This window comes from Carex rostrata, chromosome 17, assembly GCF_964058835.1.
Source record: "Carex rostrata chromosome 17, lpCarRost1.2, whole genome shotgun sequence".
NCBI classification, from domain to species: domain Eukaryota; kingdom Viridiplantae; phylum Streptophyta; class Magnoliopsida; order Poales; family Cyperaceae; genus Carex; species Carex rostrata.
In genome coordinates, this window is record NC_135934.1 from 9,371,132 (window position 1) to 9,394,379 (window position 23,248).

A 23,248-nucleotide genomic window follows, 5' to 3' on the forward strand; every position below is an offset into this window, starting at 1 on the left:
CAAATATGTATATGATTTTGAATTTTAATTATTCGTATTCGATTAGTAGATATATATTGTATAGTTTATCATAAATTATGAAAATATTTATGTGTATATATACAAATATCTGATATTCGATCCATATTCGTATGTATCTGCGTATCCGAAAATTAAAAGCGGATATGGATATAGTTTTACCTCTATCCGATCCGTATTCGATCCGTTTGCAACCGTAGTTGTTATTTTAGACGAAAGCAAAGGTTACAAATGGAAATTCGTAATTTCAATACCTACTCCCAATAAATCCATCTCCATCACTCCACCTAATCTCTCTCTCTCTGTACGCTATCCCTCCCTCCGCGCCGCCGCTCGTCTAAGCCAGGTCAAGCTCAAGCTCTCCTTCCCCATGGCCTCTGTCAACCGTTGGTTGCGACCCGAGGTCCCTATTACTCACTCTATTTTAACTTGATATCCATAGACACTTGTATATTCGTTTCTCGTTATTCTGAAATAATTAATTCCTGACTTGTGAAGGTTTATCCCCTGTTTGCGGCGGTTGGAGCGGCTGTTGGGATCTGCGCTTTTTCCCTTGTTCGAAACATCGTCATCAATCCTGAAGTCAGGTATCGATCTGGTTTATTCCTTTTGCTGTTAGTTAGCTAGATCTAAGGGAATTGATTGTTTCTGGTTATCACTTACTTGGATCTGGAGTTGCTTGCTTTTTTTTCGAGAATTTAATACTTTTTCTCGGATGATTGAGTGTTAGAGTAAGCGGTATTGATACTAGATTTGTTGGGGCTAGATATTTAACAGAGTAGTTTTGGCGTCATGCAGCGCATGTATTATAGAATCAAAGCAGCGCTGTATATGGTTTGTGCGCTGCATGAAGCGAATACTGCTCTGTTAAGATCTTTACAATCTGTTGGTCTTCATAGAAGTTAATTGGTTTTTTTGGAAAATATGACTTTATTGGTATATTCATAGTATTGGAAGTTGGAACGACGATAACAAAAGTAACATAATATGAAAATTAATGCTTGTTTTAGAGTCTACTAAATATGACTTGCTGTTCAGCTGCTTTACAAACCTTTTGCTCCAACAATTAATATCGACTAAAATAAATTAATTATAATAGCATTTCTGAATTCTTCCACAAGTCTTAGTAAAAATATAGGGTAAATTTCGCTGGAGGTCAATAAACTTTAACATTTGTCACGAATTGGTCACTTAAGCTTGATTTGTTCCTTTCTAGTCACTCAACTTTGTTATTTGTTTCAATCAAGTCACTCTATACTTTTTCATCCAAAATATTAACGGAATATACTAATTTCGTTCAAAATACTAACGGAATTAACATATTCCGTCAAAAATACTAAAGGCATGAGTATAACGTTATCATTTTGGACATAAAAGTATAGAGTGATTTGATTGAGACAAATGACAAAGTTGACTAAAAAAAAATAAATCAAACTTGAGTCACCAATTTGTAACAAATGACAAAGTTTAGTGACCTCCAGCGAAATTTATCCAAAAATATAATACATCAGGTAATTTCCACCTAATTACTGTCGGTATGAATAGTATAATCAATTGAAGTCAACTTAAAATTTGTGATTGCATGTTCACCTCATTTCAAAGCGTTGCACATTAGCATTACTATACAGATAATCGTTATATTATTTTGATATGTTTAGCTTAAGCATAACAAGTACCATTGGTGACACACCTGAATCTTCACTGAAAAATCTATGTAGGGTTAACAAAGAAGGTCGGGCTGCTGGAGTGTTGGAGAATTATGAAGAGGGGAAGAAGTACGCCGAGCACAGCCTCAGGCAATTCGTCCGTAATAAATCCCCTGAAATCATGCCTTCGCTCAACAAATTCTTCGCCGACCCCAAGTAGAACCTGCTGCTCCCTTGATTAATAACAAGTTATTTTGAAAGGAAGTGTAAAACCTTGCATGATTGCTTCTGATTGTGATAATTGATAAACTGCTTGATGTTTAATTAAAAGCAAATTATGATTTATATGTTCATGTCTCTACATCTTACACCATTATTAGCAAGTATGGGATTAGATGAAATGATAAACTTGCATCTATGCTAACAATTTATTACTAAATGAAAAATCGACACTCTCTCTCAAAAAAATTATGAGAAGTCTGACGTTGTATAAAGTTTAGATTTGAGTAGTAAGAGGTCTATGTTGTAATTCCTCGTTAAAGGGATATATTCATAAAGACGGAATTTAGCATAAGTATATGATTGCAAAAAAGAAGAGAGGTTCGACCTCTTTGGGCATTGCAAAAAGGTTCAATATGTAATTCTCTCCCGAACAATCTATTAATTCTAACAAATCAATAATGCCATCAAACCGGTTACTGTCCAATGGGCATTGTATGAGTTCCTGAAAATAACCTTCTAAGTACGGCAGTGATTAATTTCTGTGTGATGTAATCATATGCGATGTACTCGCTTCAATCATTGATAGCGTACATATTTTATGCCAAAAAAATAAATAATAATAATTCGGTTCCTTTTTATAATACTGAAATATCCGGATAATTCATTCATTTTGCAATATTATTTTCCTACGTGTCTCTGAAAATAACCTTCAAAGTACGGCAGTAGGCAGCATTTTTACTTGGAAGCTGATATTAGCTGCGCCACATTACCTGCACCTAAACTGTCATAACTGTTTGTGAGGGATCAAACTGTCATAACTGCACTTCAGATCTGTAACTTTTTTTTTAATATTAATAGTCAAATCTTGAAGTATGCAGTCCAAAGAACACAAGTATTTATATATATATAGTAAACAATGTAAATGATAAATTAATTATTTTTAAATAATCGTACCCGCATTTTTTTAAAAATTTATGATGTTGTACCCGCACCTAAACTGTCATAATTACTTGTGGGGACCGCAACTGTTCCAAATCTGTAATTTTATTTTAAAATATTAATAGTCAAATTTTGAAGTATATAGTTCAAAGAACACAAGTATTTATATCTATATAGTAAACAATATAAATGATAAATTAATTATTTTTAAATAATCGTACCCACACCTTTTTTTTGAAATTTCTGACGTCGTACCCGCACCTAAACTGCCATAATTGCTTGTGGGGACTGCAATCGTTCCAGATCTATAACTTTTTTTTTTTAATACTAATAATCAAATCTTGAAGTATATAGTTCAAAGAACACAAGTATTTATATCTATATAGTAAACAATGTTGTAATTTTTATATAACTGTTTGTGAGGACCTAAACAGGCTAAACTGCCATAATGTTGTAATTGGATCCCTCCTCTTTTTACATATGACACTGAAAGTATTAATATCTAAGTATTGAAAGTATTTATATATATGCATTGAAGTATTTATTTTTACGAGGTCAACTATTTTTGTTAGAGAAATGTTGACGCGGAATTAGTGCCGAAGCTTTGAAAGGATGCTGCTGAGATTTTTGAATAATAATTAGTTGAGACTATATAATATATTTTTAAAATAATAATTAGCGGGACCATAATATATTATTCCTTTACTGTAGCGCGGATCAGGTACAGAAATAATTATTCTTTTTACTTCTAAGAATAAAAATAGATTTCGGAGTAGTTTTACATTCCCCTCCCCCACCTCCGAATTTAATTTTCATTCTCCCTCTTTTCTAAGAATAAAAATAAAAATAGATTTCGAAGTACGATTTACATTCCCCCCGCCCCACCCTCCGAATTTAATTTTCATTCTCCCTCTTTTCTCTTTTCCTACAGCTTCTCTCTCTCCCGTTCTCTTCTCCGCGATCTTATCAGAGCTCGCCTTCTCCCCCTCCGAATTTAATTTTCATTCTCCCTCTTTTCTCTTTTCCTCCAGTTTCTCTCTCTCTCTCTCCCGTTCTCTTCTCCGCGATCTTATCAGAGCTCGCCTCAGCCTCACCTCTCCATTCTCGGTATGCACTCCCTCTCCCTCCTTTTCTCTTATTTTTTTGATCTTGTTGTTCTTTAACTGAGTTTGTATTCTTTTTCCGATCAGAGATTTAGGGTTTTACCGGATGGACAGCAAACGGGTTTACGCGAGGCAAGGACCCGAATCCAAGCTTTGCTTATACTGGCAGGCCGGGCACTGCAACCGCTACCCGTGCCCTTTTCTCCACAGCAACAGCGAGGTCTTAGCTGCTCCGTCGAGTTCATCTAAGGGTGGTCCCCGCCACCACCATAACATGGTGTGGCGAAACCCTAGTTCTAGTTCTGGAGGCAACCAATTGAAATCAAAGTGGGAGGGTAAAGATCGACACAGAGAGAAAAACCCTAGTTCTAGTTCTGGAGGCAAAGGCAACCAAGATGGACATGTAGAGAACTTGGTGTGGCGAAACCCTAGTTCTAGTTCTGGAGGCAAAGGCAACCAAGATGGACATGGAGAGAACTTGGTTTCGCGAAACCCTAGTTCTAGTTCTGGTTCTGGAGGCAAAGGCAACCAAGATGGACATGGAGAGAACACAGAAGAAAAGTTAATTGGAGGTGTTATTAGCAATAGCCAAGGTGTTAAACCATGCAAATACTTCTTGTCAGGGACCTGCTACTATGGGGACAGATGTCGATATTTACATTCTTGGTGTATGGGTGACAGCTTCTCTCTCCTCACGCCCCTGAAAGGACACCAGAAGGTTATGCCTTTCCCTTTTCCTATTCTCACAAGTAATTTTGTTAATTTCATTTCCTGAGCATGAGTATTGATCAATGCAAATAAATAAATAATGATCTCTTGTAGGTTATATCGGCCATAACACTACCATCGGGATCTGACAAGCTTTACTCTGCAAGTAAGGACGGGACAGTCAAGGTGTGGGATTGCCATACTGGGAAGGTAATTGTTTATTTCAACCCTTCAAAAATTGTTTATCATCTTCATCTTCTCACTTGACTTGTAGTATTGATTTATGTTGTCTTTTTGTTGTATGGTAGTGTGTGACAACAGTTAGTATGGGGCGTGAAGTCGGCTGTATGATTAGCGAGGGGCCATGGTTATTTGTTGGCATCCCCGACTCTATCAAAGTACTAATTCACAAATTTCTTTTCTCAAAAGAATATTTAGTTTATCTTTTAGGGTTTTTCCATGGTGCACCGACCACTTTCTGATAACTGTTCTTATATTCGTATCCGGCGCATAAATCTGTGGTATATTCACAAATAAAACCCAGTCAATATTGACAAATTTGATGGAAAATTGTGCTTGTAACATTGATAATTCTGCCACTATTAACAAGTCATTTTGCAAATAAGGCTCGTCAAGGGTTATTTCTTAGAAATGTTGGGTTTATATATGCAAACACATTTAATTGGTTGACAAAAATTGGAGCCTGCCCTTAGGATATAACTGTTTTCTTTATTAATTTGTTTAGGTATGGAATGCACAGACTGGTGCAGAAATGAGTCTTTCTGGGTTTACGGGTCAGGTATATGCGCTAGAGGCTGCTAATGATATGCTATTCGCGGGGACACAAGTAAGTCGTCCTTCAAATCCTTCTGATAAGTTCCAGTTGACAACTTATCTTGTGTAAAGAATTAAAAGTTGATTTACTTTCTTTTTAATAAATTACAGGACGGTAGAATCTTAGTCTGGAAATATAATGCAACAGCAAATTCATTCGAGCCTGCTGCCTCTCTTCTGGGTCACTGCCTTGCGGTCATTTCATTGACTGTAGGAGGCTCAAAGCTTTATTCAGGCTCTATGGATCATACTATAAAAGTGAGTCCATCCATCCATATATATATATAGAGAGAGAGAGAGAGAGAGAGAGAGAGTTGGGCTACGGTGCTTCGCGAAGTAAAACGAGTATTTTACTTCATAGTTATATTTTGCTATTTTAAGGTTAAAAACTTCGATTTGAACCGTTCAAGTTGATCTCCATATTAAATTGTGCTTGGAGACCAAATTTTATATTTTTTGGAAATTTTCTACTATTTCTTTAGAATTTTTGAAATCGTTGTTTTTTATGGTTCAGAATTTTCTAAAAAACAGTGATTTTCAAAAATTCTAAAAAAATAGTAAAACATTTCCAAAAAATGTAAAATTTAGACTCCAAACACAATTTAATATGGAGATCAACTTAAACGGTTCGGATCGACGTTTTGAACTTTGAAATTGAAGATGTAGACTGAAGTAAAACACTCGCTTTACTTCATGCAGCAACATAGCCCAACTCTCTCTCTCTCTTTATATATATATATATATATGTTCCCACTCGATTGATTTTCATTGTGTCAGTCTAAGGTACCTACCTCATTATGTACGTACCAAGCAAAGTAATGCCCACGGTTGGGGGTCCGTTTTGTTATTTAACTTGCAGCGCTTGGTGTTTAGCTGATGGTAGAAACCCGGTGCATGACGTGACCAGTACAATATTGGCATCTAACAGTTCAAATATGCAGTTTACTATTGTGAAGAACTAGTATCGGTACCAACCCAACATTCTTATGCTTTCTGGTTTACTAATTACTTTCATAATGGCAAATTATCAGTTGTATATACCTCTATATATTGACCTGCTTTGAAATCAATGTCATCATCTATTTAAAATGTATTTATTAGGTATGGGACTTGACAACGCTGGAGTGTGTCGAGACACTTTCAGAACATACAGATGTTGTCACATCCTTGCTCTGCTGGGATCAGTTTCTGGTGTCTTGCTCGTTAGATAACACCATCAAGGTTATTATCTTCATTTTTAAATTTTGAAAATTTGTTTCAGTTGATGATTATTTTTAGCAAGCTTTGAAGTCATGTCATGTATATAAACAATGGAAAAGTTGCTGGAATGATTTACTTATATGTTATCAAATGGCTCGTATGATATATTAGCTGTTAACATGTGGATATGTTGAATTTACTCAAACAATTTACAGTTGTCAATTTTCTAATTTGTTCTTTTTCCTTACTTTCAGGTATGGTATACTGGCAACAAAGATCGGTTGGAGGTTGCATACACTCATCATGAGCAGCATGTAAGTACTCTTTTGTTTATTTTTATATTTTAATCCCTCAACTGTTTTGTATTAGTAAATGTTCTGTGCTCAGTTTAGTTTTAGTTGAATATCTTAATTATCTAGTGCATGCACGAGAAATAAAATAAGAGAATCAAATTGTTTAAATTACCCCCCTTTTTGGTATCTTTATTGTCAGGGTGTAATTCTGTTGGGTGGAATGCATGACTCCCGGGGAAAGCCGGTGTTGCTTTGTTCGTTGAATGAAAACAGCGTCCGGCTCTATGATCTTCCCTCGTAAGTTTTCTTTATCAAGAAAACACTATCCAAAATAGGTGGATCATTTTTCCTATGCAACATTTATATTTGTTTCTGGTATTTTTGGATAGATTTAACGAGAGGGGGAGAATCTTTGCGATGAAAGAGGTGCGGAAAATGCAAACGGGGCCAGGTGGAATATTTTTCACCGGTGATGGAAGCGGTGAAATAAAGGTGTGGCAATGGTCCACATAATTGCCACACCTTAATTTTGCCCCCTGCACCTGCCGTCTCCAACTTGTTCCGCCTCCTCTGGCGGTCGTGACTCCTGCCGACCAGTCACTTTCTCTCTCACTGACTCGATCTGACCATGCTCCATACCTCTCCTATCCTTGCCTCTTATATCTTCCACAGCTTTTATCGAAGAAGCTTCCTTTCACAGGTATATTTTGAAGAAACTCGTATCTTTTGTTTCTTTTTAAGTTTGAGCTATATTATGCGCAAAATTTAGGGAATTTGTTCAGATTTTGTAAAATCATTTTTTACAAAGTCCCGATTTGGCGAGATACTTTATGTAATCAGGGTAATTGATAGACAACAGGACATAATTTGGGATGGCTTTTGCTGGTATTTGGATATCAGTCAGTTTGGATTGACTGGTATTTGGTAGTTAATAGACAGTACACCATCAAAGCAACCAATCCACACAATTAGAATCTTAGGGTTGAGCCGCACCAGCTATTGCTTTCACTTCCTAGGCAGTATCTCATACAATTAGCTTCTTAACCAATCCACAATTTCCTTCTCGCACAGGTTGGTTGTATCGATCCCTTAAGCAGGTTGTATCTCCCCTAGGCCAATATCAACTAAAATAAATTAATTATAATACCATTGTTGAATGCATCCCTTAAATCTTAGTAAAAATATAACACATCAGATAATTTCCACCTAATTAATGTTGGTATGAATATTATAATCAACTAAAATCAACTTATCCGTTGTGATTGCATGTACACCTCTCATTTCGAAGTGCTGGTATTCAGGAACCTGAAAAGAAAGCCATAGTAAAATCCCCTGCTCATAAGCAATACCATATAGATAATCAGTATATTATTGTGACATGTTTAGCTTAAGTGTAGCAAGTACCATTGGTGACACACCTGAATTTGCACTGCAAAATCTATGCAGGTTTAACAAAGAATGCCGGGCTGTTGGGGACTTGGAGTGCTGGAGAACTATGAAGAGGGGAAGAAGTACGCTGAACACGGCCTCAGGCAATTCTTCCGCAATAAATCCCCTGAAATCATGCCGTCGCTCAACAAATTCTTCGCTGACCCCAAAGTAGAACCTGCTGCTCCCTTATAATTAATAACAAATTATTTCGAAAGGAATTGTAAAACCTTGCATGATTTCATCGTGTTTGTTTCTGATTGTGATAATTGATAAACTGCTTGGTGTTTAATTAAAAGCAAATTATGATTTATATCTTCGACTTTATTATTAGCAAGTATGGGATAGATGAAATGATAAGCTTGCATGTATGCTAACGATTTATTACTAATTGAAAAGTCGACGCTCTCAAAAAAGTTTTTTTTTTTTGAAAGTCTGACGCTGTCCAAAGTTTCTATTGAATAGTAAGAGGTCTATGTTGTAATTCCTCTGTTAAAGGGATATATTCATAAAGGACTTTAGCATAAGTATATGATTGCAAAAAAATAAGAGATGCTTGACCTCTTTGGGCATTGCAAAAAAGTTCAATATATAATTCTTCGCCGATGAATCATTAATTCTAAGAAATCAATATTCCCATCAAACCGGTTATTGACTTATTGTCCGATGGGCATTGTATTCCCTCAGTTTCCAAATTTTGTTGTATCATAAATATTGGATAAGTGTTCCCGTAAATCTTGAAGCTATAGCTTTATATTGCTTACATCATGTTTATTTTTTTGGGTTTTTCTGCTTACTATTGTAATAATGGAACCTCTTTCGAATCCTTAGTTCAAATGCTCTGTTAGCTGATGTTTCGTTCCATTTATTAATTTTGTGTTGTGTACATGAGTTTATTTTTATTTCTTTTTTAAAGAAAGCAATCAGAAGTTTCATATACAAGTTATTAAATGTTTATGAAACTTGAATCTATAACTTCTCTGGAAATATGTGATTTTAAAGTATTCTATTCAAAAAAGGGGAAAATTTCTGCTATGTTCATACAAATTTTTGAAATAGCCAATATCCCCATCAAAATAACATAATATCCAAAATTCCCATACAAACTTCATATTATTTATCTATTTAACTTTTTATTTAATTATTTTAAATATCAAATTTACAAGTATACCCTCTCTCTATCAAGGAGGTCTCTAGTACTCTCTTTCAGCTAATTTTTCCTATGTCCACCCTCTCTCAATCACCCATGTCTAACCTCACCATGGATCTCTCTTCCTTCTCACTTATAAGTTATAAGTAAAACATCGTTCCTCCTGCCTCTTCTGCATTGATTATTTTAAACCTCTCCATTTCTTCATTGAACGACAACTTGATCAAGAACAAAAAGAGAGAGAATGAATATGTCTGACTGGAACAAAATTCCGCTTGAAGACATCACCCATTTGTTTCTTCTGAACAACAATAATGAAGTGACACCTTTTGCTGCTCCCCTCCATTTGAATCCAACGGAGAAGACGGTTGTGATGGTGAAGCAGAGGGTTTTCAAGACAAGAGTTTAAAGATGACGAGATATTTTTTTTTGAAGGTCGGTGGCGAAATGTCACCGACAATTATATTGATTAAAAAAGCAGTTTAATTACAGACTCGACCATAAAAAATTAAATCTCACTCTCTATGTACATAAAGAGATAATGAGATATGTCTTTGTTCTTTCTTTTTTTTTCAAAATTGCCATTTAGTGAAGATTTTTTTTTTTTTTTTTTCAATATTGCCAGTTTAATGAAGAATTCTTTTTTGTAAGGTTTAACGAATAATTCTTTACAAAAAAAACACATTTTGTCTAATGCATCGAGAAAATCTTGTATCGCGTGTATGCTTCAGCTGCCAACATCTTTTAGTTTAGTGCGCCTCTTTCTTATCCTACTTATAACCTCAAAGATATCAATCAAAAGTATGTATAGATGATGTTATTCAGAGGTGCCAAGAAGCTATCGGGAGCCCTACTTTTATAAGAACGCTACTAAAGTTTTGGCTCAAGGGAGCAATTGATGTAAGGTAATTTCTTCCTAGTTAGAAAAGATGAAATTATGTAAAGAATTACCGCAGTCAATGCTTCTGGTTAATTAATTTGGACTAAGATAGGTGAAGTGAAGAATCTTGCCAAACTGATTATAAACAAAGCGAACTCATAAAGGAAATGCACCAAAACCGTAGAAAGAGTATATTTGTTATTTTAATATTTAAAATAATTAAATAAAGAGTAAAATAGATAGAAGGGGAAAGATATCACTCAAAAATTGTGAAATCACATTTACCATCCAAATTTTTTGTACTTGCATATTTACCATCTAAAAATCTAATAACTCACATATTTATCCAATATAACTTTAGTATATATCAAATATATCCAAAACTCAAATTAATTATGTTTAGTTTTTTTTAAAACTACAATTAATTAAGAATTAACTTAGAACTCTCTCTTTCTTTCTTTGGAACCATTCTCCTTTATACTCAATATAAAGATTAAAAACATATATTCTAAATGTGCCAGTAACAAAACTCAGTTACTACTTTGATAATCGGTTGCGATGTTAGCGTCGAATTTAGTACGAGTTATTTTGTTGAAAAAGTTTTAGTTACTTTGTTTTTAGACGATCAAGCTCGAGTTGGAATCATTATATCCGAATCTGCTACCCCTTCGCTCTGAGTTTAAGTGGGAGAGACGGGATAAGGAGAGAGTTTCAGCGAAAATGAAAAGTTACGTCAAAAAAGACGAGAGAGAAATTTGTGTGCAAAAGAGGAAGGGCAGAGAAAGAGAAGAGACTAAACAACTTATTAATTATATTTAATATAATCTTAAACTTAATTAATCTCATTTTTTGTAAATATGTGAGTTATGAGATTTTTAGACGGTAAATATCTAATTATAGAAATTTGGATGGTAAATATGTAATTTCATAGTTTTTGAGTGGTATATATGAAATTCTCCCTAGTTTTTATGGACATATTAGATATTATTTAGTTTTGATAGAGATATCAGCTATTTTGAAAATTTTGATGAATACACCATAAATTTTCCCTAAAAAAATGGAGTCTCGCATGTATATGTTGTTTATAATTCCCTCCGTTTTATTTGTCTTCTGATTTATGCTAAAAGTGACAAAAAAAGAAAATTACATTTGAAGTGCTATCTGCCTTTTAATATTTAAATAATTAGCAAAAGAAAAGGAAAATGTATGATTAGTTATAATTAATTAACAAAGTCAACGGAATCAAGGGGTCTATTATCCCGGGGCATTTTATGAAAATTCAAAAATCATGAATAACATGAGAGATGGACATATTATATTATTATTATTATTATTATTTTTAGAATAATTATTTCATACCCACGCTACAGTACCTGCACTTACAAGAATAATGTATTATGATCCCCACTAATTATTATTCTAAAATCGTAGCAGCACCCTTACTCTATGATCCCCACTAATTATATAGTCATCTTTTCACAGTCTTTGCACTCGTCCGCGCGTCAACCTTTCTCTAACAAAAATAGTTGACCTCATAGGAATAAATACTTCAATGCATAGGTATAAATACTTCCAATCTTAGATATTAATACTTTCAGTGTCATATGTGAAAAATACTTAGATATTTATACATTCGTAAATATAAATACTTAGAAGATAAAATATTAATACTTTAATACGTAACTTGTTGTGATCATTCCTTTTCGAGTTCCCCAATCATCCCTGCGCCAACATTTCTCTAACAAAAATAGTTGACCTTATAGGTATAGACACTAAAGTACATGAGTATAAATACTTTTAATACATAGATATTAATACTTTCAGTGTCATACGTAAAAAATACTTGCACGTATAGGTATAAATACTTATACGACGATATATAAATACTTATGTGACGACGAGCCTGAAAATACGTCATCATGAATCTCATTTGAAAGAGAAAATTGCGTAGGTATTAATGCTTTAGAAAAAAAATTCAAATTGTGGAGTTTTTGAAGTCCCTGAAGGAAGTTATCTTTCTGCATTTAATTTTCGGTGGTCCCCGGCAGGTACAGTACGGTAACTGTATTGCGGGTACTATTATATTTGCATTACAGTACCCGTGCAATAAATAATTGTTCACCTCATAGCTATAAATACTTCCGTATATAGGTATAAATATCTCCGTGCATAGGTATTAATACTTTGGAAAAAAATTCAAATTGTGAAGTTTTTGTAATCTCCACAAAAAATTATCTTTCCACATTTAATTTTCGGTGATCCCCTACAGATACAATGCGGGTACTGTTATCAGCTCCCTATTTTTTATTAGTATACAAAAACCAACATTTGAATTCTAATATTTTATACCACTGTGTTGCCATACCGATTCTGTTGCACCAAGTTCGAAAGCCATGTAGTAATGTTGATATATATAGATTTAAGCGGAATCCATGTTGGTCTTTAAGCGGAATCTATAACATTTATATTTTTCAGGGTTAAACATGATAATTTAAGGTTTAATTCATGCGTGAGAGCCGGTTCTGACATAGTTTTCTTTTATCTTATTAAGTTATTACAAATGTCACATAATTGGTTTGGTCATAGTTATTTTGCTGAATATGAGGTTCTGACATAGCTTTAAAATAAGTTTTAGATGAATTAATACTCGTTGTATGACGCAACAACCCTTAAAATGAACACAAATAAATTGTTTCATACCAACTAAAAATTTGGCAGCAACGGAAAAAACATTTTCTCGTTCTTAAAACTAATATTAAAATGCATCTATTGCGTGTTGATTTGGAACAAATTAATTTACCTCGCATAGAGTTGCTAGCTTCTAGCTAGTTTCTTAACATATCAATCAAGTAACTTGCAAAAATATTGCACTATCATTAATTACACGAAAGAAGTACTGGCATTAATTTTCACAAGTCATTCTAATATATTCAAAATTAAAACAAGCATTTACATCTGTATCTGTTAAAGCATGACCACCTAATTAATGTATTTACAAATTGTATATATTAGGTATGGGACTTGACAGCACTGCAGTGTGTCCAGACGCTTTCAGAGCATGCAAATGTGCTCAGATCCTTGCTTTTGCTGGGAGCCTGGGATCACTACTGTTAAGGTTATTTATTTTCTTCATCTTTCAACTTTGAAAATTTCAGTTCATATCTCTAATTCATTTTAGCAAATAAGACTTGAAGTCATATGATCATGATGTATATAAACAATTAAAAATTTGATGGAATTAGTACATGTCATCAAATGTCTTGTATGATAGATTAGTTGTTAACATACATGTTGTTATATACTTATATATGTTGAATATACTCAAATAATTAAATTATCGTTGTCAATATTCTAATTTGTTCTTTTTAATTTTCTTGCTTTCAGATTTGGTGTACCAGCAACAAAGAACAGCTGGAGATCACATATACTCACAAGTCATAATAACCAGCAACATGTAAGTGGTACTCTTTGTTTGTTTTTGTTTTTTTCAAATCTCTCAACAGTTTTGTATTAGTAAATAGTTCTGTGCTGTACGTGCTCCTCAGTGTAGTTTTAATTGAATATCTTGATTATCTAGTGCTTGCATGAGAAATAAAATAAGAGAATCAATTGTTTAAATTATCTCGCTTTTTGGTATTTTTATTTTCATGGAGTAGTTAAGTATGTTGTGCGGAACGCATGATTCCCATGGAAAGCCGGTGTTGCTTTTTGTTCAATGAATGATAATGGTGCCCGCCTCTATGTTTGCCTCTATGATTTTCTATTGTATGTTTTTTTTTATCAAGAAACATTATCCAAAATAACTGGATATTCTTTTTCCTATATATATATAACATGTGTATTTTAAGTATTCAATATGTATTGATGTAAATTGTTATGTTGTAAATTAACTTAAATTAATTTATTTATTTGATGTTTAAACGTATTGAAAGGTACTGAGATATGAATTATTACGTTGTAAAGTATATTAATTTAATATTTTTTTACAAAGAACTTTAATTGATGCTTGATTGTATTAATATATAATATGAAAAGTATTGACATACGTGTATTGATGTGCGGATATTTATGTTGTACAGTATTTTTTATCAACATATTGTCAGAAACGTATTTGTTACAAATATTTTTTTTTGAAAATTGATGGTATTACATGTAATCTGAGAAGTATTCATATGTACTCATATCTATACGTTGACATGGGAATATTTATATTGTAAAATATGTTATAAAGTAATATTAAATTTAACAAAGCAAAGTTTATGTAAATAATTCATGTATTAAATATTCATGTCTCATCGAGTGAGTATTCAAACCTCATCGAGTGGGTATTCATGCTTCGTTGTACAAGTATTAATAAAGTATTGCAAATATTAATGCCTCGTAGTGCAAATATGAATAGTTCATGTATCAAGTGTTTGTATCTAACTGATTATATCATTTTTTTTTTCTTATAGCATTAGATGATGTTTGAAAATATTAATCAAATATTGCAAGTATTTATACTTCAACAGACAACACTAAATAGTATTTGTTCTAAGTTTAATTGCAATCGATTAAGAAACTATTTTTTTTTAATAAATCAAAATTTTTCGATCCGAACCATTCAAAATCGATCACACGGTTTCAATTATATCTGATTTGTTTTAATATATTATATTGATATAGAAAACAAGTAATTGAAGTCGTATGATCGATTCTGAACGGTTCAGATTTAAAAATAGGAGGTTGCTCCTTTTTTTTCAAAGAAAGAGCAGATTTGAATCCATTTATGGATAGATTAAATTGGAAGAGAAAGTTTTTGACTGTTTAAGGAGACATTTAGGAGACTAAATCAATGAGGACGAAATCATTACTTAAAATTTTTATCATGTACTGTACAATTCAATTGATATGTTTGAGAATCCTCCTTTACGGACAAAATCGATATTTTACGACTAAATTAGATATAATACTATATAGTTGTATCTATTTTCGTGTTGAGAATAGATGATTTCCAATTGAAAAAAATATATGCTAAATAGTTGACTTGGTTCAAACTCAGTGGAAGCATGTCCATTGCCATCCCTGATTCAATCCTCGCAACAAATTATTTCATGGCTATGTTACCCCGATACTCTTATATGGCTCCGTTACGGCCACAATACGTATCTATACGTGATCAAACTGTAGGATACGACAGGATACGTGCGTCATACAAAAAAACTATTTTTTTAGATTTATTGAAAATCGCTGTTTTCATTAAATCTGGACCATAAAAAAACAGTGATTTTCAATCAATCTAAAAAAATAGTAAAAAAATTTTCCAAAAATGTAAAATTTGGTCTCCAAACACATATTAATATGGAGAACAAGATGAACGGTTCGGATTGACCATTAGGATTTTAAAAAGTCGAATATTGAGCCGTTGCATGGAGGGCCTCTATACTACGCGTAGCACCGTAGCAGGTTCCAATCAAGGGTCTCCACAATTTTCATGCACATTTAACAAATTTTATTTAACATTTATCCAGCTAAAGAGTATCGATGATACAAAACAAAAGCTAACAATCTTTATTTAACAAAAAAATACCTCTGATCATTGAGCAAATCCAATATATTCATATTAATTGATCAAAGGAATTGTCCCCTCAAATTTCTATTTCACCTTTTCATGGTATAATACACCGGTACAGTGCACCAATATAAATAAACGATAAAAATAGAATCATCTAATCCCTCTATTCCTTCTTTCCTTTAACCAAAAATCTCAATAAATCCTCTGAACTGCAGTTAATTTGGATTTGACATTTCAATTGGAAAAGGCAAAAGTTTACTTAATTACTCCGAACTGCATCAGAAGATAAAGCAGTGAGAAGTTCCTCTTTTGCCCTTTCTAATGCCATAGACAAGTTCTCTGGCTTCCTTCCACCAGCCTGGGCAAAATTGGGTTTGCCTCCGCCGCCACCACCACACAGTTTCGCAATGTTTCCAATGAATTTACCAGCTTGTATCCCCATTTTGACCACCTCGGGACTAAATGACGCAACCAAACTCACCTTGCCTTCATCTGGTATTGAACCCAAAACAATGGCAACAGGATCTTGTAATGATTCGGTAAGGAACTCTGCCGCACTCCTCAGTGCATCGGTATCAGTATCATCCATATTTTCAACCACAACCCTGTAAAAGAAAAATAAATAAATAATGCTTATGACCCACAATGCTTACTACTTGACTACTTCCCTCTTCATGGTATATCTACTGCAATTTCTATTCGAGTACTTGAAGAAAATCTTCTTCGCACCAACATTGGATATAATACAAAAAATTATCTCATGTTTGCACTTGGCACCAGAGTTTTTTTGGTAATTTGGACATGCCACCAAACCATTAAAAAACATTAGGTCAGTAAAGAACTGACTCCCCACCCCCTCAATATCAGGAGAGGAGTGACAATATTTCAATTTGGAGTTAACAAAAAATAAAAAATAAAATGGATGGATAGGTGATATTTGCAAATGACCTAAATAGAATGGATATAACGTGAAAATAGGAGAACTACTGGGTATTTTGCCAAAAATTAAAAAAAAAAATGTTTTATATAATATCACTTATAATTTGCCCATTTTACACCTGACATTTGATGACAACTTCTAACAGTGGAAACACGGGGAAATGAGTAATTGCTAAAAACTCAGTATAAAGGTACTAAAGAGGAGAGATATGGCAATACCTTATATTATTTTGTCCCACAACAAGGCCTTTGCTCGCAACATTAGATGCTCTAAGCACAGCAATTTTACTTTTCAAAGAGGAAACCTCATTTCTTGTTGCTCTCAGTTCTTCTAAAACACTCTCTACTCTAGCATTCACATTCTCTGCTTTTACCTAAGGAAAAAAAGGAACAATGGAAGCTTCTTCTTTTGGTTTGAGAAGAATAAAAGAATTTTAAAAAAAAAAAAAATTGCAGACCTTTTGTTGGTGCAGTGGTTTAAGGGAATCATATAAGAATCATATTTCATAACCAAGTATTGGAATATGTTACGTTGTTTCATTTGTCAATCAAGGGCTAAAAAAATTGACCTTTAGCATGGTGCATAGTTGTCTCATGTAACTGTCACGAGAAGTAATATATTCGATGAAAGCATCACCAGCCACAGCCTCTATTCGCCTAATACCAGAAGCTATACCTTGTTCGCTGATTATTTTGAAGCCACGAATTTCACAAGTATTACCGACGTGGGTCCCTCCACAAAGTTCCATTGACACACCAGGTACCTCTACTACTCTGACCTACACAGCATCAAAGTTTCCTTCCTTCCATTAATGTTCATATATCATGCGCATGGATAATTCAAGCAACAATTTTGAAATGCAATGTCTTATTTGGTAGATTTGGCTTCTGTGTTTGTTTTTAGAAAGCAAGTATTCTTAGAGTTTAGGAAATAAATCCTCAATGATGGCACTAAAAAGTTCATCTAATATAAGATCTGACCTGTTCACCATACTTTTCACCGAACATAGCAATGGCGCCCGCCTTTTTGGCATCGGCTAAGACCATCACTTTTGTATCGAGATCCGCAGCCTCACTGATCCAACAGTTTACCAATGCCTCAATTTCTGTAATCTCATCGTCAGTGAGGGGACGGTGGAAGTTGAAATCAAACCTGAGTCGATCAAACGAGACCAAAGAACCAGCCTGTGATGTCTCAGGACCTGTAACAGCTTTAAGTGCAGATTGTAAAAGATGCGTTGCAGTATGGTGTACCTACACAATCCAAAGAACATTTTGTAAAGTATTATTCCATGTCAGGTCACTCCATTGAAATTTCTCATGTGGTTGATAAAAAAAGTTAAAAGTATATGATATGTCTTGGACATTTTCGGAACCAAACTGGAAAAGGAGCAATATCTAATTTTAGAAAAAAAAATAATACATGATCAAGTATACATCACACCTTTGCTCTGAGTCTCAGTTTGGCATCAACTGAAGCATCAATCTCTTTACCAACTTCTAATGACCCCTCTTTTAGCATTCCCTTGTGCACAAAAATATTGCCAAGGGATTTCTGCACATCGTTTATCTCCACAACTGTCTTTGACTTTTCATTGCCATCTCCTAAAGAATACAGCAACCCGTTATCTCCGATCTGACCGCCTGACTCGGCATAGAACGGGGTCCGGTCCAACAGCACTTCCACCTCAGTTCCTTCGGAAACATGCTTTACTGGGTTCCCATTTACTAAAATACCCTTCACTACCGCTCTCACAGATAGGGAATCATACCCTAGAAACTCTGTGTCAGGTATCCCCTCAGCAATTTCCATTTCATTACCAACCGAAAGTTTCACCACATTATGAGCAGCCTGAGACTGTTTTCTTTGGTTGTTCATTTCTACTTCAAATTCCTTCATGTTTACTGTAACACCTCTCTCACTCGCTATCTCAGCCGTTATCTCCACAGGGAAACCATATGTGTCATACAAGAGAAAAGCATCTTTTCCAGACAGACAAGGTTTTTCTTGTGTCAAGGCATCGACTAAGAACTGATCTAAGAGCTTCTCACCTCTCTCTAGGGTTTGAACAAACCGCAACTCTTCTCTCTTCAACTCCTCAACAATCGCAGTTTTTCTCAGAGAAACATCCGGGTCAATTTCAGTACTTAGAGCAATCACTGTTTCAGCAAGTACAGGCGTGAAAGCCCCATCAGGGCTACCAAGGCCATCTCCTCTTATACCAATCAACCGACCGGTACGAACAACTCTTCTTATAAGCCTCCTGACCACATAACCTCGACCTATATTTGATGGCATAACCCCATCTGATATCAGATAAACAACTGCACGCATGTGATCCCCAATAACCTGGATAATAAGGCAAGTTCTTTTCTTGTTGAGCAAATATGATACAGCCAGTCACAACTTGCAAGCAAGAGATGTTTTCTCATGTTAACTCTTACAAATTGCAAATATAACACAAACCAGAATTTCACATCCTCGTTTTTTTTTATAATATGGAAAATAAAGGGCTTGCAAGAATATCTTTAATCTTTGAGGTAAAACGAGAATATATTAACAGCAAATATATTAACAGCAGATAGTGTGTATTTCTCTTTTAAACCGACAGATTATTTTTTCTATGTATGAGAGGATGCATAGGGTACGGTTTCTATTTTTTAAACAACAATCATCTTAAAAAAAAAAATTAACAAGTTTGAATTATACTGACTTTCAGATTAGTCTTTGTAGTGTCATCTGCTTTGCTGTATGAGATTGATGCCATGTGAGCCGCCTTCTCTATAATTGGGAAAATCAGATCGGTCTCGTAGTTATTAGGGACCTACAATTAATATTTTTTTGAAAATTTAGTCCTTCAGAAATGGAAAATAAATATGTGCAAGTATAAAGAAAAATTCATGTGTGCCCCTTCAAATATATATATCTAGCCCTGCAAAGCAAGGATTATTTGAAGACAAAGGAAGAGTACCAGGGGTAATTTTGTTGTTTTTGTCCAGCAATATGTGATATTTGCAAGGTGTACACAGGTATCCATGATATTTATCACTTTAATGGTGAACTTGATATTTCAAACTGCTTAGGGTTACACATGAAATTGAGGTACTTTTTAGAAGGTAAAAACAAGTTGCAAGTTACATTTTGAAGGATTTGTGCCATGCGCTCCAGCCCCATTCCGGTATCTATGTTTTTTTGTTTCAATGGCTCCAGAGAGCCGTCCTCCTTTTTGTTATATTGCATGAATACAAGGTTATAGAACTCGATAAATCTACTATCATCCCCTAAATCCTGCATTTAACTATAGCTCCACATCAACAAATAAAGTAAAAAAAAAAAAAAGATGTCAATAGAAAAAGCCCAGGTTAGTTGCATCATTGAATGCGAAAGTGAGTCAAATTGGGCTAAAAGGGCCTCAAAACTCGGCTAAGTTGAATATTTGAGGAACAACTCATAGATTTATTGATCTTGCATGTGCCACTGTGACATAAACAGATTGTAGCCGCAAGAGAAGAGCCTAAAAAACAATTTTCAATTGATATCAGTCGAAAAAGAAACAAAATACGTACAGCATCAGAGGAGCCCCTCTCAGGATGAAAATCATAATACATCTCAGAGCAGGGACCACAAGGGCCTGTTACGCCACTATTCCAAAAGTTATCCTCCTCTCCCATCCTCTTTATTCTTTCCTCGGGCACGCCAACCTGGCAGTGGTGTACAAGGTTCAAATAAACCATGTCTTCAGAAAAGTAATAACAGTGGCAGCACGAGATTACTATACAGTAATTTACTAGGTTAATCTGCCTCACCTCATTACGCCATATAGAGAATGCTTCATCATCATCTTGAAAAACACTAATCCACAATTTCTCAGGCGGTAGCCCAAATCTACAACAAAAGGCCACAATAATTTAATAAACTAAGAATACAATTTTCACATAGTATCTAAAAAATACAAAGAGAAAGCAAACGCCAGATAAATATAAAGGTAGGCTACATGTACAACCATTAAATAACTCAAATTTACCAATAAAGTTTTTAGCCATACTCCTTAGTTGTAAGCTCCCAAGCCCATAAAATTGCCTCTTTTTTGAAATAATCACCAAAGCTGAAGTTACCGAGCATCTCAAAGAACGTATGATGCCGAGCAGTCCTTCCCACATTTTCTATATCATTTGTCCTCATGCATTTTTGAGAAGTTGTAGCGCATGCTACTTTTCTCGGTTCCTGACAAAATCCAATCAACTAATTTAAAAGAGGTCTGATGAAAAAATTTGCCACTCTTATCCAAGTAATTTAGTTGAATCCAATCTGAGATTTCACAATCAAGTTAACCCCCACCTAAATCAAACCTGGACCTAACCCATGAGGCACCAACCAAAACCTGGAATATAAGATAGCATAGAATGATCCAAGAAAAAAAAAAACTACAACTCAAAATCAACTTTATTAAAAAAGTGAGGCTACGGTGTTATGCATAGAGCATGGTGGTCCATACGATGGATCAATATCTCCATTTTCAAAGTCCAACCAGTCGATCGGAACTGTTCAACATGATCCACATGAAAAATGTACTTGGAGATAAAATTTTACATTTTTTGTATTTTTTTTTACTATTTTTTAGATAGGTAGAAAATCACTTGATCTAAAGATTCTAGACCCTTCAAAGGTAGTGATTTTCTGCCAATCTCAAAAGATAGTAAAAAAATTCTAAAAAATATAAAATTTAGTATACAGGTACATGGAGATATGTTGAACTGTTCAGTCCGACTGTTTGGAGTTTGAAATCAAATATATTGATCCATAGTATGGACCAATATACGTTATGCATAATACCATAGCCTCACTCTTATTAAAATGTAACCTGAAATGATCCAAAATATGGGACCTGAAGTTAGGATAAACAGTAAGTAAGTTGCCTAATACCTGACATCAACCCGAACCTGATATAGTCTGACTCAACAGATCTGAGGCCCTAAATTGACCAGACCTGACCTGCCGATTTCACTACCTATAGTATTGACTAAGGTCAGTATTGAAACCGGAACTGCTACCTATACGGGATATTATATCGGAATTGGCATCATCCAAAAGAAACAGACTCGCTTATACTCAAACATACCTTCCCGAGAAATATAGGTTTGAACTGAAGCATCCCAGCAATTGTCAAAAAAACCGTCGGGTCATCTGGCACCAGTGATGAGCTAGGAAGAATCTTGTGCCCTTGTGACGCAAAAAAATCAAGGAAACGTCGACGAATCGCATCACCACTTACTAGATTCTCCTTTTCGTTCCTATCTTCCTTTTCTCGAGTCACTGATGCTGAAGCCATACAATTGACTGAAAAACTCGATTTTACAAAGCAAAGATATATGAGCTAACTTTTGAAAAAAGATATACACAAAATTGGATCAGAAATTAAACCAGGAGCAATTATACAAACCTGACGACTTCCATATTCTCAAATTAGATCTCCTTGGTAGTCTTAAGTACTCCCGTTGATTTGTACTGACATTGATGCAACTGCAACCTATGGCGTGAAAGAAAGATTCTTGGAGTCAATATAATACTGGTAGAGAATCTGAGAAGGGTTGAAAAGTAATATCGGTTTATGTGAATAATTCTATATAGCTGCCAACTAGTGCATTTGGTAATTTTCAAAAGAAGTTGAAAACGATTCAAAATTGAGAGAAGAAAGGGAAAGCGTACCTAGGAGATAACTGCGAAGGCAAGAGATGGTCGCCGGAGAAGACCTCCGATGAGAGGAGGAGGCGCAGAGTAAAGGGAGATTCTGTAGCTTCAGAATCTCCATTTGCGCACGAGTTGTTTGCTGTTTTGCGCCACTCGCGCGTTATCCTCTGAAGTCTCAACTCTAACACTTGCATTTCGAGTGACCAGGGGCTTAATATAATTGTTGTTTTATACGGGCTTCGTTTAGGGGTGCAAACGGATCGGATATTATCCGATCGGATCCGAATCCGTATCCGATTTTTTGCAGATACGGATATTCGGATACGGATACGGATACGGATATTACTTGTGCGGATACGGATACGGATATGGTTTTAATTTTTGAAAGCGGATACGGATACGGATACGGATAATATCCGTATCCGTAACTTTTAATTAAACGGATATCCGTTTTTACAGACCCGGAAAAAAAAGTTCTAAAATCAAACCTTTGAACTTATCTTTTCTCCGCGACGGTTCGAAATATTTTTTTCATTGAGATTTGGACGGAGGCTATACTCATTGATTATTATTGTTGTAAATTTCTGTTTTTTTTTATTTCCTGCCGCTTTGTTTTCCAAAATACCGCCCAATTCCACAAATAGA

The 23,248-nt window shown here is 34.6% G+C and overlaps 3 protein-coding genes across 7 annotated transcripts; 2 read left to right on the plus strand and 1 right to left on the minus strand.

Moving 5' to 3' along the window:
* Positions 1 to 224: 224 nt before the first annotated feature.
* On the plus strand, positions 225 to 2,009 carry LOC144567987 (B12D protein). Its single transcript, XM_078318199.1, has 3 exons — positions 225 to 421; positions 517 to 605; positions 1,737 to 2,009. Exons 1-3 carry the CDS (start codon positions 389 to 391, stop codon positions 1,882 to 1,884), a joined length of 270 nt encoding a protein of 89 aa, XP_078174325.1. The 5' UTR covers positions 225 to 388; the 3' UTR covers positions 1,885 to 2,009.
* A 1,752-nt stretch (positions 2,010 to 3,761) lies between these two features.
* LOC144567985 (zinc finger CCCH domain-containing protein 17-like) lies at positions 3,762 to 8,704 on the plus strand. The gene is made up of 11 exons (XM_078318196.1): positions 3,762 to 3,932; positions 4,016 to 4,646; positions 4,751 to 4,846; positions 4,945 to 5,034; positions 5,382 to 5,483; positions 5,582 to 5,728; positions 6,572 to 6,691; positions 6,925 to 6,984; positions 7,163 to 7,260; positions 7,353 to 7,663; positions 8,410 to 8,704. Exons 2-10 carry the CDS (start codon positions 4,035 to 4,037, stop codon positions 7,474 to 7,476), a joined length of 1,449 nt encoding a protein of 482 aa, XP_078174322.1. The 5' UTR covers positions 3,762 to 3,932; positions 4,016 to 4,034; the 3' UTR covers positions 7,477 to 7,663; positions 8,410 to 8,704.
* A 7,295-nt stretch (positions 8,705 to 15,999) lies between these two features.
* On the minus strand, positions 16,000 to 22,804 carry EMB1030 (Alanyl-tRNA synthetase, class IIc). Of its 5 annotated transcripts, none has more exons than XM_078318095.1 (13): positions 22,622 to 22,804; positions 22,356 to 22,442; positions 22,035 to 22,252; positions 20,961 to 21,139; positions 20,722 to 20,800; positions 20,482 to 20,616; positions 20,054 to 20,203; positions 19,629 to 19,739; positions 18,359 to 19,264; positions 17,896 to 18,168; positions 17,484 to 17,693; positions 17,134 to 17,288; positions 16,000 to 16,580 (listed from the first exon to the last, which is right to left on the minus strand). In XM_078318095.1, exons 1-13 carry the CDS (start codon positions 22,722 to 22,724, stop codon positions 16,235 to 16,237), a joined length of 2,952 nt encoding a protein of 983 aa, XP_078174221.1. In that variant the 5' UTR covers positions 22,725 to 22,804; the 3' UTR covers positions 16,000 to 16,234. The 5 variants fall into 5 exon arrangements, with proteins under 5 accessions (XP_078174221.1, XP_078174223.1, XP_078174222.1 ...); XM_078318097.1 differs by having other exon boundaries at positions 22,356 to 22,493; positions 22,622 to 22,761; XM_078318096.1 differs by lacking the exon at positions 20,054 to 20,203.
* Between the last annotated feature and the right edge of the window lie 444 nt (positions 22,805 to 23,248).